This window comes from Pristis pectinata, chromosome 12 (assembly GCF_009764475.1).
Source record: "Pristis pectinata isolate sPriPec2 chromosome 12, sPriPec2.1.pri, whole genome shotgun sequence".
Classification (NCBI taxonomy): Eukaryota; Metazoa; Chordata; class Chondrichthyes; order Rhinopristiformes; family Pristidae; genus Pristis; species Pristis pectinata.
In genome coordinates, this window is record NC_067416.1 from 21,820,828 (window position 1) to 21,836,342 (window position 15,515).

Here is a 15,515-nt window from a genome sequence, read left to right on the forward strand (position 1 = left end):
CCATAAATTACCCCTCTGTTGGTTAATGCAGAAAGAATCAAAGGGGAGTTAATGGGCCTGAGAGAGAGAACAAGTCACAGGAAGGAAATGTGACTAATGAGTTGCTCTCCTAGAAGCCAGTGTGGGCCAAATGGTCTCCTGCGTCATTTAAGTATAATTGCCTTTCAATTGATATCCCAGTATGGATGAAGGAAGAGTGATAGTTCCTGGTTGGAAGGAGGAAACTAGAGGGTGTAGAATTCCAATACCAATTGCTTTGTCTCTACATTTTCAGCATCTTTGGTTTGCACCTCCAGTAATATTTCATACCGCTCCATTGCTGGATGAAGAATGGTCCTGGCTAGAATCTGCAGTGTAGGCAATACAGCAATTTATATCCTCTCTCAGTTGTGACTTAGAATTGAGCAAATTTCTTATGTACTGAAATGCTGCAAGCTAAAAATGGACCCGGAAATTTATATCACAAAAGAGATCCCATCATTTTAGGCATTACTTACCCCATGCATAGTGGGAGTTCCACACACAACTTCAGAATACTTAAGCAAGCTCAACCCTTGCGTCAAAGTAACTTCAGCCTTTATTTTTAGAAAACTTTTGTTTTATTCCCTTCCTATCTTGTGTATCCTTACTCATAATGAGTGTCATTTTCCTAACCACTCTGGGAAATGATTCTTCTATATAAATTCACTACCAAGAACTTTGTAGTCACAAATTATCACTAGCTTAAAATAACAATATTATCCACTTTAAACTCCATTTCAGAGATACACATGTCAAGTCTTGCCTTAGCTTTTTTTGGGCCCTTACTGTTTTATCTTGAATTAATCGGACTCTGCCTGATACTTGATTCTTTTCAAACCATACTTTTTCCAAAACACAGCTACAGGTCTTCTAGAGTGTAAGCAGCCATAATGGGGTCAAACTAAGTTTGGGTGTGTAGCATTCTGTAATTTTAGCCACTTGGTATAATTGATCCAAATTGTGCACTTTGCTGCAGCTGGAAAGGAAAAAGGATGGCTTAAAATCCAAACCTTGATCTAAAAGTTGATGACTCCTCAAAAAAAAATGTATTGCAAAGTAAAATCTTAAGCCAAGTCACAGAAATCTCTGTACAATAAACAACAGTGCTCCATGACTGATTAAAAAGCAATAGCTGGAATAAGTCTTTTAATTAATTATTGGTCAGTCACAAGAATTTGACATTACAAACCTCTTAAATCTATTTCAGTTTTGGCCATAATATTAGATTGTTTCTATTTGATCAATAGAATGGATCACTTGAGCGTTTCCTCACCAAATAAATCCATGCAAGAAAGGGAACTGGCATTTTGAACTCAAATTGGAAAGAAGTAAAAATGTAACTGGCCATTGGGAAAAAAAACACTGGGTAAAAATTAAATAAGGCACTAATTATGGAAATTTCCAAATAGAGTTATACAGTACTGAAACAGGCCCTTTGGCCCAATTTGTCCATGCTAAGGTGTCTTCCTAAGCTAGTCCCATTTACAATTTGTTGGAACTATCAAGATCCAACAGAAAATGCAACATACCATGACACATTCTTACATTCTGAGAGATTCATTTGAAAGTAAACATCTTCAAGTTACAAGACTGCAACAATAGCATATTTAAAAAAATATTTTCTAACTCAAACATATACAAAATTTATATTCAGTGCATACTTCAAGAAGACAAAAGGGACTAAGTATCAGGGTTCCCTAGCTACAATCTTCAATGATGTCTTACAGGCAAAGGCTTTCAAACACAGTACACACATTTTGTTAGAAAAATGTTCTCCATGGGGAAAAACATATAAAATCAAATTACATTAATTTACAACAGTAATGATGAGCAAGGTATGGTATGCATTTGTTCAATATGTCTTCACTGATATCTCCACTTTGATTCCAATCTTAAAACTACTGAAAGGAAGAAGTTAAAAATGAGTATCTCCCGTGGGCTATTCTTGTGTAAACTGAAAAGCAGTTTTAACAGAGCATTACATGGATAGAATTAATTGTGTGCAAGAATTTTGAGGCAACCATTGCTTAATATGCTTATTATTATTGGAGTGTGGGGGTGCACAGTGCCCTTCATGCATTCCCCCTTGCCTCTGGCTCCAATTAAAACAACTGAAAATTCCAACAGTGGAAAACTACTGATCCAATTTCTTTAATCTGCAGGAATATGCAAGTCCAATTCAATACTTGGACTTGCATACCTGGACTCAGAAGCTGACTCTTCCTAATTTTACTAAAATATGTACATTGTTGGTCAATAACACTTGGATTGATGTGGTGGCTTTCGGAACCCCAGCTTTACACTCTCTGCTGTAATGTAGGGAAGAATGTTTATCAACTTGCTCAGAGTCAGAATACATAAACATCAGTCAGTGGATAGGCCATACTTTTGTGTAAGTGACCTTAACTTAATGATTCATCTTGGTCAGGACTCAGGGAGAACTCCCTGCTCCTCTGAATTGACCCATGGGATCTTTTAAATACATCTAAGTGCACAAATGGCACACCCTCTAAAATTTCATCAAAAACATTGTATCTCTGAAAGAGCAATCCTTCCTCTTTACTGTTCTGATATATTAACAAGGTTGATAGGCTTCTAATCAAATATGTTGAAATTGTGAAAAAGGAACAAATTGTGAAATTCTGTAATCAAGATCAATTTGGAAATATATTGTTTGTATGGCCAACATTGTAGCCAATTGCTGACCAGGTAGAAAACAAACTAAAATTATTGACTGGAAAACATACAAATTCAAATACAAGCGATTCCTGCAGGGTGTGGTGCATTCCTAGAAAACGGTCAATGTCGCGATTTTCCAGAGTGCAAAGCCACATCATCTGTGTGTATGTCAAGAAACGTGAGTTGCAAAAAAAGTTTTCATTTAATTACTTTTTTTTTTGCCCCCACATAAATACCACGAGGGTGAATTTTATTCCACATCTCAAATTGTTGGCTAGTGACTTCATGAATTCTGTAAGGGTTAATTTTCGTTAACTGAATGGCCATAACGCAGGGGTCATCTATACAGAGCTTTCTGGCAGTAACCAGAAAAAGTGAAACTAACTGAACAGCAGGATTCTGAATCCAATTGGATTCAGGTTAAAATCAAATCAAGTGATCTAGATTTAAAAGCCCAAGTGGTTACAAAAGCAATATAGGGAATTCTTGTATTTTCCCAGGGTCAGAATATAGAACTTAAATCTACCTAAATATGGTGCAAGGCCCTTGAAAACTTTATGAAGTGTGTAAAGAGATTACAGATCTTGATAAATATCTGTTACAGTACATTTATACATCATGCTCATTTCTCTGTGGAAAGCAGCCACTAAAAGCTCAATGTCAATTATGTGACCTAATGGACTCCAACTGCCACTCAGCAGTCCTTCACCTTGAGGGCAAGCTTGCATTCCTAGTTGATATTCCTTTTACAGTTTTATTCTCCTCTTGCTGATCCATAAAAGTCTGAACAGATTTCCACAGTGCACGGATGTTCCCATCTCCAAATCCTGAGGCACCCTTTCGCTCAATGAGTTCAAGAAAAAACGTCTCTTCAGAAAATATTGGCTTTGTAAACATTTGCATGAGGTACCTACAACAAAGGAAATTTTGATTATAAACATTCACAAAAATTGCTAAAATTTATCGCGAAACTCAGCTCTGCTTCCTACATCAGATTCTCAGGCCCACTTTGCTCAGTGAATACAAAAAGATACACATAAGCAACTTGAGGAGGAGCCACAGAGGAACATCTGCAAGTACAAGGAATCCTGTAATGGTCGATTCCACCAGTTCTCAGAAGAAACATAGAAGCAGGTCAGCAAGTAGGTGAACACTGGACTAGAGCACAATATCACAGAATGGGAACCACCCCCACCCACACAACCAACATACATTGTTTGATATAAAACCTTGGACTTAATTATTCATTCATTCTTATTCTAAAAGTAACCCCTAGGAGAGAAAACTTAGCAAGCCTGAGAAAGTTGGAAGGCCTCAGAAGAGCACAATTTAAAAAAAATAGAAATCAGTAATAACAACGTTACATTTAAAAAGTTATTGAAATATATGTGCTGTTTTGAGGTCTTTTTAAATAGAAAGTAAATGTTTGAATGCAATTCTTAATACCCAAAACTTCTACATTGATGTAATAAAGGCTGGCAAAGACTTTAAAATGCTCCTCTTGTCACTAGTAGCTGTACAATATACACAACATATTTTTGCAGGAAATATGTATTTGGAATCTGGCCACAGGAATCCTTGAATGGAAAAAACAATTGACACAGCACAACAAAAATATGACAGGATTTCTAAGATATAGAGAGGAAAGCATCTAGCCTGCCCTCTTCAATACCTCATATTTTCTAAAATTAAACACAAGTTAAACTTCTTCCTGATAATAAACTAACATTGAAGCATATCCTGTAGTGACCTGCCAGCATTTACTTGCATTTAGCTTCCTATTGATTCAGCAAGGGCCTCCTCTATACCACTGAGCGCACTAAGCTCTGCATCTCTGGAATCTCCCAGCTCTTGTGTCGGTGGTTGGCCCTCTTACTTGTGATCCTAGCAGCACTGACACAAGTTCGTGCACCGGACCTGAGGAATGGCACGTGGCATATTAGATTTTCAAAAAGGACAGTTACTGATCCAAGTTGGGAATCAGTGTCATTTTAGTTTTTGTAGCTACTTCTAACCTTAAAGCCCTTACATTCCATTGCTTTCAAAACTTAAAACATGAAGCATCTACGGAGTCTTGGCTTCACTAATGTAACACCTAATATGATATAGGTATGCCTGCCTTATTGTTGGTATTACAAATGGTACAGAAGATTACAGATTCAGACTGCTATTGGTTGCACGCTTCTGTTCCTATGAGTGTTCCATTGAGATGTTAGAGCAATTTGTTTCTGAACCTGAGCCAACAATATTGAAAAGGCCACAAAGAGAAGGGTTCCCAATGGTGGCAAACTGGGAGCGGGCAGGGGTCCATAAAGATACACACTGCGTACAATACACAGCTACAGAGTACACCACACACAGTTCAGAAACTTCAGAAAGCATGTTAACAACTTCCCCAAAATATCCCATTTAAAAAGGCACTGGGAAGCAGTCTTAACACCCCAGCATCAGATGGAACTAAGTCCATATGTTTTAAATAAAAACAATGCATTAGCTACTTGAGAATTCTGACAGTGAATACTTTTATAAATGATGCAGTAGAGTGCAATTCTGCTTTGATATTTCAATAGTTTACATCCTGAGAATGTACCAAGCCCGAATTCTGATTACTGTTAAATGTCAATGTACTCAGGATTTAAGGTACTGCAATCATAAACCAAACAAGCAAGAGTCCTTGCTCTCCTTGCACAGACACTCAGGGAACATTGTATATAGTATGACCCTGGCCCTAATGGTCAACCGCATTTTAGTGACGGAGGTCTTTCTGTGTTAAAGCAATAGCTTATTACAAAAGCTCTTTTGATATTGGCTACTGAATGCTCTGTAACAATGAAATAATTTCAGTCAATGAATGTGTATCAGCTAAGGAAATTTTAGGAAGTGATGTTTGGTGTTGATGCAAGCTATGCTATAAATCTGTGATCACCATTTTCTTATTTTGTGTTTTTTCTAACAACTAACATAGGTCCTCCCCAGCTTACAAATGCCCGACTTGTGTACAGTCTATTGGATCAAATGGCCTCCTTCTGTGTCACAGCAAGCAAATAAGGGAGAGATTTTCAAAATCAAGATCTTGCCAGCCTGGTAAATAACATTGCTTAACATCCACATCTAAGTTTTGACCAATGGCCCTAACACTGTCCTTGCATACTTTCCTGATGAGACTCATGGCAGTCAGGAGAATGACCAACAGGTTGCCCTGATGTGGTTTTTGGACCAAGGTGGAAATCAGAAAGGAGTCAGTAAAAAGATGGTTATTTTTATCACTTCTTTCCTTCAAAGGTTATGGGTCGAATTGCTCAACTGACCAGAAGGTTTCCAGTAATACTGACTCTCAAAAAAAAACAAACCTTTTCTTGTTATTAGCTGGTCCATGACATTTGGCTTCTCCTTTACAGGGCTCACCATCAACTTCTGAATCCAGAAGAATGCCATATCGTGAAAGCAACTCCGGATCTTCTCCTACTTTCATGATCTCCTGCTGTTTCTCAATCTGTAAAAAGAACATGACGTATGCAATGGAAATCAGTACAAATCTGGTCTACTTAAATAAGAATATAAAGAACAATCACAAAATGTCATTAAGCTTTAGGCTGGAGAATGACCCTTTATTCACTGTATTTCAAGAATAAACTACAGAATACTCATAGCTGTTATAAGTTATTTTTTAATTCTAAAGTTCAATATTTAAAGCAATTACAGGTCAACTGTTCCTTGGGAAAAAAAATGTTAAGTAAAAAGAGAAAGAAATCCAATGTTAGATCACAAGACCATTGAATCTATTTTTAATTTCATTATTTTTAAGAATCACAGAAGTTTACAGCCAAGATATTGTTGGTGACGATTAGGTTTATACTGCTGGTCTCAGTACACACCAAATTACAGCCAGCACAATTCATGTGTTCCTCCTGATCAAAAATGAATATTAGTTAGTTGCATAAAAAATAAACATAGGCCTGGAATTTGCAATCAACAGTAATGGAATGATGTCATTACCCACATATTTTTTAGGGATTTTTGAGCAGCCAGAGTATTAGAAGTTCATTTTCAGCACAACTAACTCTACAGAGGAACCGTGATGTGTACGAAGATGAAAAGTAATAGCTTGCTCTTCATCCAGATTGCAAATTCCTTACCCGAGGCACATAGTTTGAGGAAATCTTGCATACAAAAAGCAAAATAATAAGAAAAGAAGCTTCAGTTTAAAAAATAGGTAACAAAGTGTTAGGATAATTTAATTTTGGTTATAACCTTCTGGAATGAGGCTGTATGTGTATAAAACTGGCTCAGAACTTGCAGATCAGCTCTCAAATTGCTGAGAGCAGATCGCTGTCCACACTCACTAATGAGTGTAAATATGTTGAATTTACTTTAGATGGATTCAATGTGAATTTGATGAAAGGCATGTGCGGTATAAAGTGACAAGACTCTGTGTGATGTAATTCAGTCACACTAGTGTGCCACAACGAACTCTACCATAAAATGGTAGAAGAACAACATTTTGATATCTAGCATCCCAGCTTTGTATTAAGTGGTGGGGAATAAGGCAAGTTCCTTCTCCAGGTTGACTCCATGTAGCAATACACAGCCAAGAAGTCACAAACAGAGCTTCACCAGCAAACTTTAGTCTTCCACATTGCTGACAAATTCATATTGCTCAGATAAGTGAATCACCTGGCACTTTCAGGCAAGTTTCAGCCAATATTTTTGTTTAATATCTGTAAAGTCATTTGAAAGCATATAAAACTGATCACTCCAATAAAAATTCAGCCACTTCTGAATATACCTGCCCTTTAAGACTTTAACATTCATAAAGGCTGGGCAAATCAAATCAGCTTGGAGGACAAGTTCATAGGCTTCGTTCAAGGAATCAAGGAACAATCCAATGGACAGGATATTTGAGATTGTGCCTTGTGTAAGGAGACGAGATAAAAATAATAATCTCACTTTAAATGAGATTACTTTATTAAATGTGGAGAAACAATTCAAATCACCGGAAAGCAAACAGGACATTAACCTTTATTGGATGGTGTTTTAAGTATATGAAGGAAGTCTTGCTACAATTGTACAGGGCTTTGGTGAGATCACATCTGGAATAATGTGTGCAGTTTTGACCTCCATAACTAAGGAAGGATACATGTTTCTTAGTGCAACAAATATCAACTAGATATTCCTGAGATGAAAGGGTTATACAAAGGAGTGATTTAGCCAAACAGACCTACATTCTCCAGAGTTTGTGTAACCTCAGTGAAACATAGGAGATTCCGAGGAGGCTTAACATGGTGGGTGCTGTGGGACTGTTTCCCCTGGCTAAAGAGCCTAGAACAAGAGTGTTAGAGAGCAGAAGTGTTACACATGAAGCACATTCTTACCAAAATTAATTCATACAGTGGAATCAATGTCATAAAGGCCAGACATATAACAAATCAGTGATTTATCCAGAACAATGCAATCCTAAAGAACAAATATTTAAGAAATTATTCTTTCTTTAGTGCAACATGTTCTTTTAAAGAAAAGTTGAATGATCATAAATGATACCCATTCAAAAGCAATGCTGCACAGTCAGTGCAAACTTATTGATGCTTGACTCCTTAACCTACAAAATAAAGTAAATCACAAACTTAACCTTAAATATTAGAGGAAACCTATTACGGTGCTATATTTCTTTCTGACATATTGCAATTTTATTTCTTTTGAAGATTAGTTAAATTGTTAAGCCAGTACCGTACCTCTGTGTAATACGTAGAAGGAGGAGTAAAAAATTTAACTCCAGCATCCGCCAGAGATTTGCAGGCAGAAACTATGTCAGTAGTGTACAATCCCACATGCTGTATCCCAGCTCCATGGTGCTCCTCCAGAAATGTGTCAACTTGGTTTCTACCTGAGCACATACACAAAGTATTTGTAAAAAATATCCAATGATTAATTTGCATTTTTTAAAAAACAAGTCAGTGTCAGGTCATAAAATGGTTGGCTGTAATTTTGATTAAAATTTTAATTTAGTTCAGTAAAATATTTAATTTTCTAATTTATTTAAGCAGCATGATGCAAAAGAAAGAACAAAGATCATCCAGGCAAATTGGAGGAACTATGTAGAGCTGTAGTACAAGGTAGTGGGGCTCATGATTTGGAAGTGTGGCTAAGTATTTGGAACGACAAACATACAAGTGTTGTAGAATAAAATTAATCAATATTGTAGCTACTATATTAGAATCCTTTAAGATTTTTAATTTATCCCTTCTCATTACACAATATTATACCCAATATGTACTATTTCCCAAATGATTCATCAACATATTGTAGAAAACTGTGTTAAATGCACTCTAAACCACACCAAACAATTTTGTTTGCCTAGTTTGTAGGAAGACAAAAAATGCTACAATTGTTGCATTATTCTTGGTACATGCTCCTTTAATTTTCTGATTCATACCTTTCAGTGAAGTATAATTACTGCTACGTAGTCTGTAAACTACCCCACCAATGTTTTATGCCCTTTGATATTTCTTAGCTCTACCTATACTGATTCCAATTTATTCTTTTCCTCTGTTGTCATTAGTTCAATCTTGTGATCACATCATGCACCTTTAATTTTAACATTTTACCACATTTAACCATGCAATCTTTAATGAACCCTTCACCTTTTATAATGTTTTAATTCAATCCACTTTGATATGCATGGCTTCCCATTATAGTGTCAGCACAACACAAAAATATGACAAGCAAATTTGGAGGGATCACAAACTAGCCAACTATAAAGATCATATGAACAAACTGTTAACATTTGCACGATTGAAAGTAGAGACATCCAAGATTCGTTACAATGATCACGTTCCATGTCATTAAAAAGCATGAGTCCACATGAAGCATCTGAACTTAATTCCTTTGAGTTTTCAGAACCATCATTCAACAGACAAAAACAGTTCAGGTCAAGGTGATACTCAGCTATATAATCTAAACGTGTCACCTCAAAATGATTAACAGCCACTCCTGTTCAACCCCTTGGCACCTTCTCATAGTCACTCATGGTAAATTATCAAAAGGTCATGAACAAAAAATTGAACAGGGGAAAACAAAAGATAAATATCGAAGTTATTTAGCATATCCTCCAAACTGTTGTTCAGCATGAATCAGGAATTACCCTTTTGTAAGGAACAGGGACATGGATATTTCCTGCAAAAAGATTTGGAACAAGTTTGCAACAGGCTTATGTTGTAGCCACCAACCTAATTAGATATTTATCCAGGTTAGGATAGTGCTCTGCTTGAAACCATACTCATGCATCAGCAGAGCAGTCTCCCAGAAGTTAGATATTTGCACATTTAAAAAGATGGAAAGGAAGAAGCCTGGTTTTCCAGAAGTGTAATTATTGTCTGGTAGCCAGGCAACTGCTATATAAGTGGAATTTAACCACTATAGCAGGTCAGAGCAGTTGTGGGATACTGTGATATGTGGTCCATCTCCTCACTTTGCAAAGACCCCCACCACCAAAGCACAAGTCAGGAACTTGAAAGAATACACCCCATCAGCTTGAGCATTATTGCCACTGCACCCATACAAGAAGCAGCAGTACACTGCCATTCAGGGTAAAGTAGTCCCCTTGATCAGTACCCAACCTATCAGCTTAAAAATGCATTCCCATTACCATAGGCATGCTATGGTTTCAGTATGAGCTGTCTGCTGCATTTACCAAAGCTCCCTTGGTCATGTTCCTGACCATCATCACCCAGGACAAAGGCAGAAGACACAAGGCCACACAATCACCCTAAAATCAGACAACGTCCTGATTTGCACACATCCTTCATTATCACTACGTCTAACTTCTGGAACTCCCTACCCAAGAGCGTAAGGGTGTCCACAAGGTAACTCACCAGCACCTTTCCAAAGGCAAACAAGAAGTGGGCTTCTGCTTGTCACACTGACTTTGAAGTGTACTCTGAAATTACCTTGTATAATCATTTTAACAATCTAATTTTGGTAGGAAAAATTCTACTTTTCTTTCCCACTCCAGAAATTCCACTCCACTTTGGTAGGAAAAACAGAAAATTAGAATATTGTTTAAATGTAAATTACAGAATACAGTGATCTCACACATGGAACTCAAAATTATTAGAGGTACAGCAAATATTTGAGAAAAAAAAGGGTCTTGGCCTTTATTGCCAAGAGGATAGATTATAAAAGTAGATAAGCCTTGCTACAACTGTACAGGACATTAGTGAGATCACACGCACACAAATAGATTTGGTTTCATTATTTAAGGAGAAATGTATTTACACTGGAGACAGTTCAGAGAGGACTCACTGTTGATTCTCAGTACGTGGGGATTGACTTATGAGGAGGACCTGAGCAGGTTCTTCTCTGGAGATTTGAAGAACGAAAGACAGCTGTGGAGGATAAATTACTGGATATGTTCTTCAAGGATGAGACAGGCAGATTTTTTGGTCTATGTGAGTTGAAGAGAACAGAAAAGAACATGGAACAAAGGGCACAATCAGATCAGGCATAATCTAAATGAAAAACAGAGCAGATTCAATAGGGCCACATGGCTTACTCTTGCTTCTTGTTTGTATGTTCTCATCTCCAAAAAGAGTCTCCAACCACCTACCAGATACTTAACGACATTACCATTGCCAAGTCTCCCACAATCAACATCTTTTGGGGATGTGGGGGGGGGGGGGGGGGGGGGGGGGGGGTAGGGATAAGGAAGTGGAGGGGGAAGGTCACCCTTGACCAAAAGCTCACCTAGATGAGCCATATACTGTGACCACAAGATTAGGCCTGTAGTCATTTGTTACAAGATGTTACTTGTTACAAGATGCTGTGCATCTTGTAACAAGTCTCTTAACATTGTAACATCTCTCTTAACACCCAGTAGCCTTTCCACCATTCACAAGGCACGATTCAGGATTATGTTGGAATACTTTCCATTTGCCTGGATGAGTACAGCTCCAACAGCACTCAAGATGCTGAACACCATCCAGGACAAAGCAGCCTAACTGATTCCTTCCAATCATTTCTTCTGCCTTTGGCACACAGTGACTGCAGTGTGTACCATGAACAAAATGCATTGCAGTTATCTGTCAAGTCCATCCCTCTCAAAACTGTGACTTCTAGCACCAAGAAGAATAAGGGCAGCAGTCCATGGAACACCATGCACTTCAGGTTCCCCTCTAAGTAACACACCATACTGACCTGGAAATATTTTGTGGCTCCTTCATTGTCACTGGACACCTTACCCAACAGCATTATGGGAGTACCTTCACCAGAAGGATTGTGACAGTTCAAGAAGTTGACTCACCACCCTCCTCTCAAGGACAATTAGGATTCAGCAATAAATGCCAACCTTGATAGCAATGCCACGTCCCAAGAAAATGAAGAAGTGAATAAAAGGAACCAGTTTAAGAACCCATGAACTAAAGATGAAATTGGAAGAACTTTATCCACAAAGTAGTTACAACCTGGTTGGCAGTGTCTTAAAGGGTTGTGGAAGTAGATTCAATTGTGGTTGTCACAAAAGAATCGTGTTAGTATTTAAACAGGGAAAAGATGCAAGAAATGTGATGAACTGGTTTGCTCATAGACAAAGTTGACACAACACCTTGATGATTAGAAAGACTCCTAGACTGCAGTGATTCTATGGTTAAAATATTTGGCCAAAGAACTATCCTTGGGAGATATTACATGGAGGAATGTCTGAAATCAAGCTTACTTAAAATGCAGTTTTAATATTCAGTTTCTTTTTAAAAAATGAAAAAGTATGCAAGGCATGAGTGTAATAAAAATAGCAATTTATATTGTACCTTGATAGGGTAAGGACTCAGCAATCACAAATTTGCAGTCCGTTTTCTTCTCTTCATTTGTAGAGATTGACATGCCAAATTCACTGCATTTCCAGTATTCCATAGCAGTCAAGCGCAGTCCAATGTCATTCCCTTGAATAACATAACCATTATCTACATCTTCATTTCTAGAAGAATAAAATGTTTGACACAATTACATTTCAAATAATGCTAATATGAGAATGTCCAAGCTTTAATGTTAGGTGGGTTACTCCTAAAACAAAAAAACCCACAATATTGAAAACAGCTCTTAGTTGTAAAAATTGAATCTTCAGCAAATACAATTTGCACTATATTCTATCTTTAACGTGAAAAAGTCTATGACACAGTGGCTGGAAGAAGTGGAATGAAGAACATAGAAAATGGAAATAGATAATAAAACAGATTATGGAGTGCAGATAGGTTTTAGAGTTCTTTAAAAAAGAGACAAGAAAAACTACTTAGCAACACAGAAACTACTGTATGTTGAACACTAGTCTTAAAGTCTTAATTGCGCCTTACGTTAGCACATTGTGCATTACAGTAGTCCTGATGAAAAGTCATCACCGGAAACATTAAGTCCGTTTCTAACTCCACAATCCGTGTAAGTGGTTCCAACATTACTGTTCTTTTAATCTCAGATTTCCAGCATCTGCAGTGCATTTTCCATTTGGTGTTTGTAAATTACTTTGTAAAAGCCTTGCAAGGGATCAGTCGCGTTTAGAGTAGATTAACCATTGGCAACAAAATAATTGTTCTGACACCTTGTAAGGTTGTTGAAACTTATAATTCAAAACTTTCACTTCTGGACACTCACCTTCTGCAAAGCAAAAGTGACAGTCCTTACATGCGAACATCTGTAGTTATTTAATAGCACATTCACGTTCTCTACACCACCATCGTTGCATTTCCAAGTAATTTATACAGTCGCAAAGGAAGGGATGGAAGCCCTTGCTTTTTTTTCGTTAAAGCTCCTCCAACAGCACTCACCGGTTCATGAGGAAGCGCTGGAAGCCGAAGCAGCACCGGTACCAGTCCATGATGCAGCCGCTGTGCCCTTGAGGACACGCGTAGGTTATGTGATCAAAATGAGTGACTGCCACCGGACCGCCGGCCTGCTCCTGAGCCCAGACCGCAGAGGCAGGTGGCGGCCCGAAACCGGGTAGGAAGTCGCCAGAGTAGTAGCTCCGATCGATGAGAGTGTGGCGCACATCACCGACCACCGACTCTATCACAGAATAAGTGACCGAGCCCTGCTCGTCCTCCACTGGGCTCGGCGGCACCAGGATCCGGCAGCCGAGACGGCTCAAGCTCAGCGTCGCCCGCTCCACGTCCTTCACCTCGAACGACACGTTGCAGGCCGTGTCCACCACATGGGCCGGAGCCGCGTCGTACAGGAAGCCCTGCGGCCCCGGCTCCGCGCACCCGCCGCCCACCCTCTCGTTGACGATGAACACGGCAGAGCCTTTCCTGAGCAGCAGCTGGCGGACGCTCGGCGTCTCCCGGCTGCCGCACAGCTGGAAACGGAAGCTTCGCACCAGCTGGCGGGCCAGGTGTTCGCTGTTGCCAACATGGAAGGCAAGGTGACTCAGCCGCTGCACCGGGGCCGCCATCGGAGAGTCGCCCGGGCAACGGCGCGGGAAGCGATGCCGAGTCAGGAAAATCAAATCAAACTGAGAGGGAAATAGAAAATGCTGGAAATACTCTGCAGGTCAGGCCGCATCTGTGGGAAGAGATGCAGAGACCACGCTGCAGCCCAGTGACCGTTCCCTAGGACACGCTGCCGGAGGCGGAGCTCACATGGAGCCAGCCCATTGGTCGGAGTGAGGAAAGCCCTGGATGGGCGGGGCACAGACTCCGCGTCAGGAGCCCGCGTGGTGGGCGGGGCAAGAGTCGGCGTCGAGGGGCGGGGTGCGCAGAGCGAGGGAGAATATGATTGGAGGGAGTGGGGCGGGGTGCGCAGAGCGAGGGAGAATATGATTGGAGGGAGTGGGGCGGGGAGCGCAGAGCGAGGGAGAATATGATTGGAGGGAGTGGGGCGGGGTGCGCAGAGCGAGGGAGAATATGATTGGAGGGAGTGGGGCGGGGAGCGCAGAGCGAGGGAGAATATGATTGGAGGGAGTGGGGCGGGGAGCGCAGAGCGAGGGAGAATATGATTGGAGGGAGACGGGCGGTGCCGACCTTGGGCGTATCAGCCGGTTGGGGAGGGTGGGAGTCGCTGTCACGTGGTGCAGCTGCCGTCGTGCTCAGGCGGGAACTTCATTCGTGCAGGAGGTGCAGTCACGGAACCACTGCAGACGTGGGGAATTGGCCCCGGGCAACGTACTAATCATAAACCAATCCTGAGCCAAAGGCGATATTGGAAGTGGTATCCAAAACCCTGCCCAAAGAAGTGAGTTTAAAGAGAGACTTGTTTTTTAAGGAGGGGGAGTGAGCTTTAAGGCAAAGTTTCCAGGCCAGGTAACCTAGGTAGCGAAGACATAGACCCAAGTGATGGGTCTGAAGTTTGGAGTGAGACGGGAGTTCCCGAGAAAGGATTTTGGCCGATTCCTACAGTCAAACTGGGCGAGGCTGGGTAAAGTGATTCAACGTTGAAGCATTTTTCTTGAGGTTTGTCCTGCATGATGTAGAAATAAAGGTTGGATCGATGATGGATTTGGATAACCTGTAGTGGAATTACAGCTAGTTTTCCACTGCTTGCATCGTTTCCAGCGTAATCAATCTGAATATCTCACCTATAACATCCTGAAAATGTAACTGCTTGGCAAACAATTGGGGTGCAAAAATCTAATTTTATGTTTTAATACTATTTCTTTATTTGGACATGTGAAAACAAGACATTTTAAAATATTTCTCATTTAACTATAATCATACGTTCATGTTTCAGTCTTTATTTAGTTATTTTGTATAACAGTTAAACAAATAATTAAATGTTTCCTCTTTGTGGGGAAGTTCTTTATGATTCGCTGTTCAGCCAGCTTGATGAGCCCAGGGCTCCTT

The 15,515-nt window shown here is 39.7% G+C and overlaps 1 protein-coding gene and 1 long non-coding RNA gene across 2 annotated transcripts; one reads left to right on the forward strand and one right to left on the reverse strand.

Annotated features, from left to right (window-relative positions):
• Positions 1–2,819: 2,819 nt before the first annotated feature.
• On the forward strand, positions 2,820–6,229 carry LOC127576742 (uncharacterized). The gene is made up of 3 exons (XR_007957282.1): positions 2,820–2,878; positions 5,666–5,784; positions 6,099–6,229. It is a non-coding gene; the product is annotated as an uncharacterized LOC127576742 (long non-coding RNA).
• On the reverse strand, positions 2,859–14,313 carry hpdl (4-hydroxyphenylpyruvate dioxygenase-like). The gene is made up of 5 exons (XM_052027453.1): positions 13,506–14,313; positions 12,498–12,664; positions 8,430–8,581; positions 6,051–6,193; positions 2,859–3,610 (listed from the first exon to the last, which is right to left on the reverse strand). The coding sequence occupies exons 1-5, from the start codon at positions 14,126–14,128 to the stop codon at positions 3,406–3,408; spliced, it is 1,290 nt and encodes a 429-aa protein (XP_051883413.1). The 5' UTR covers positions 14,129–14,313; the 3' UTR covers positions 2,859–3,405.
• Between the last annotated feature and the right edge of the window lie 1,202 nt (positions 14,314–15,515).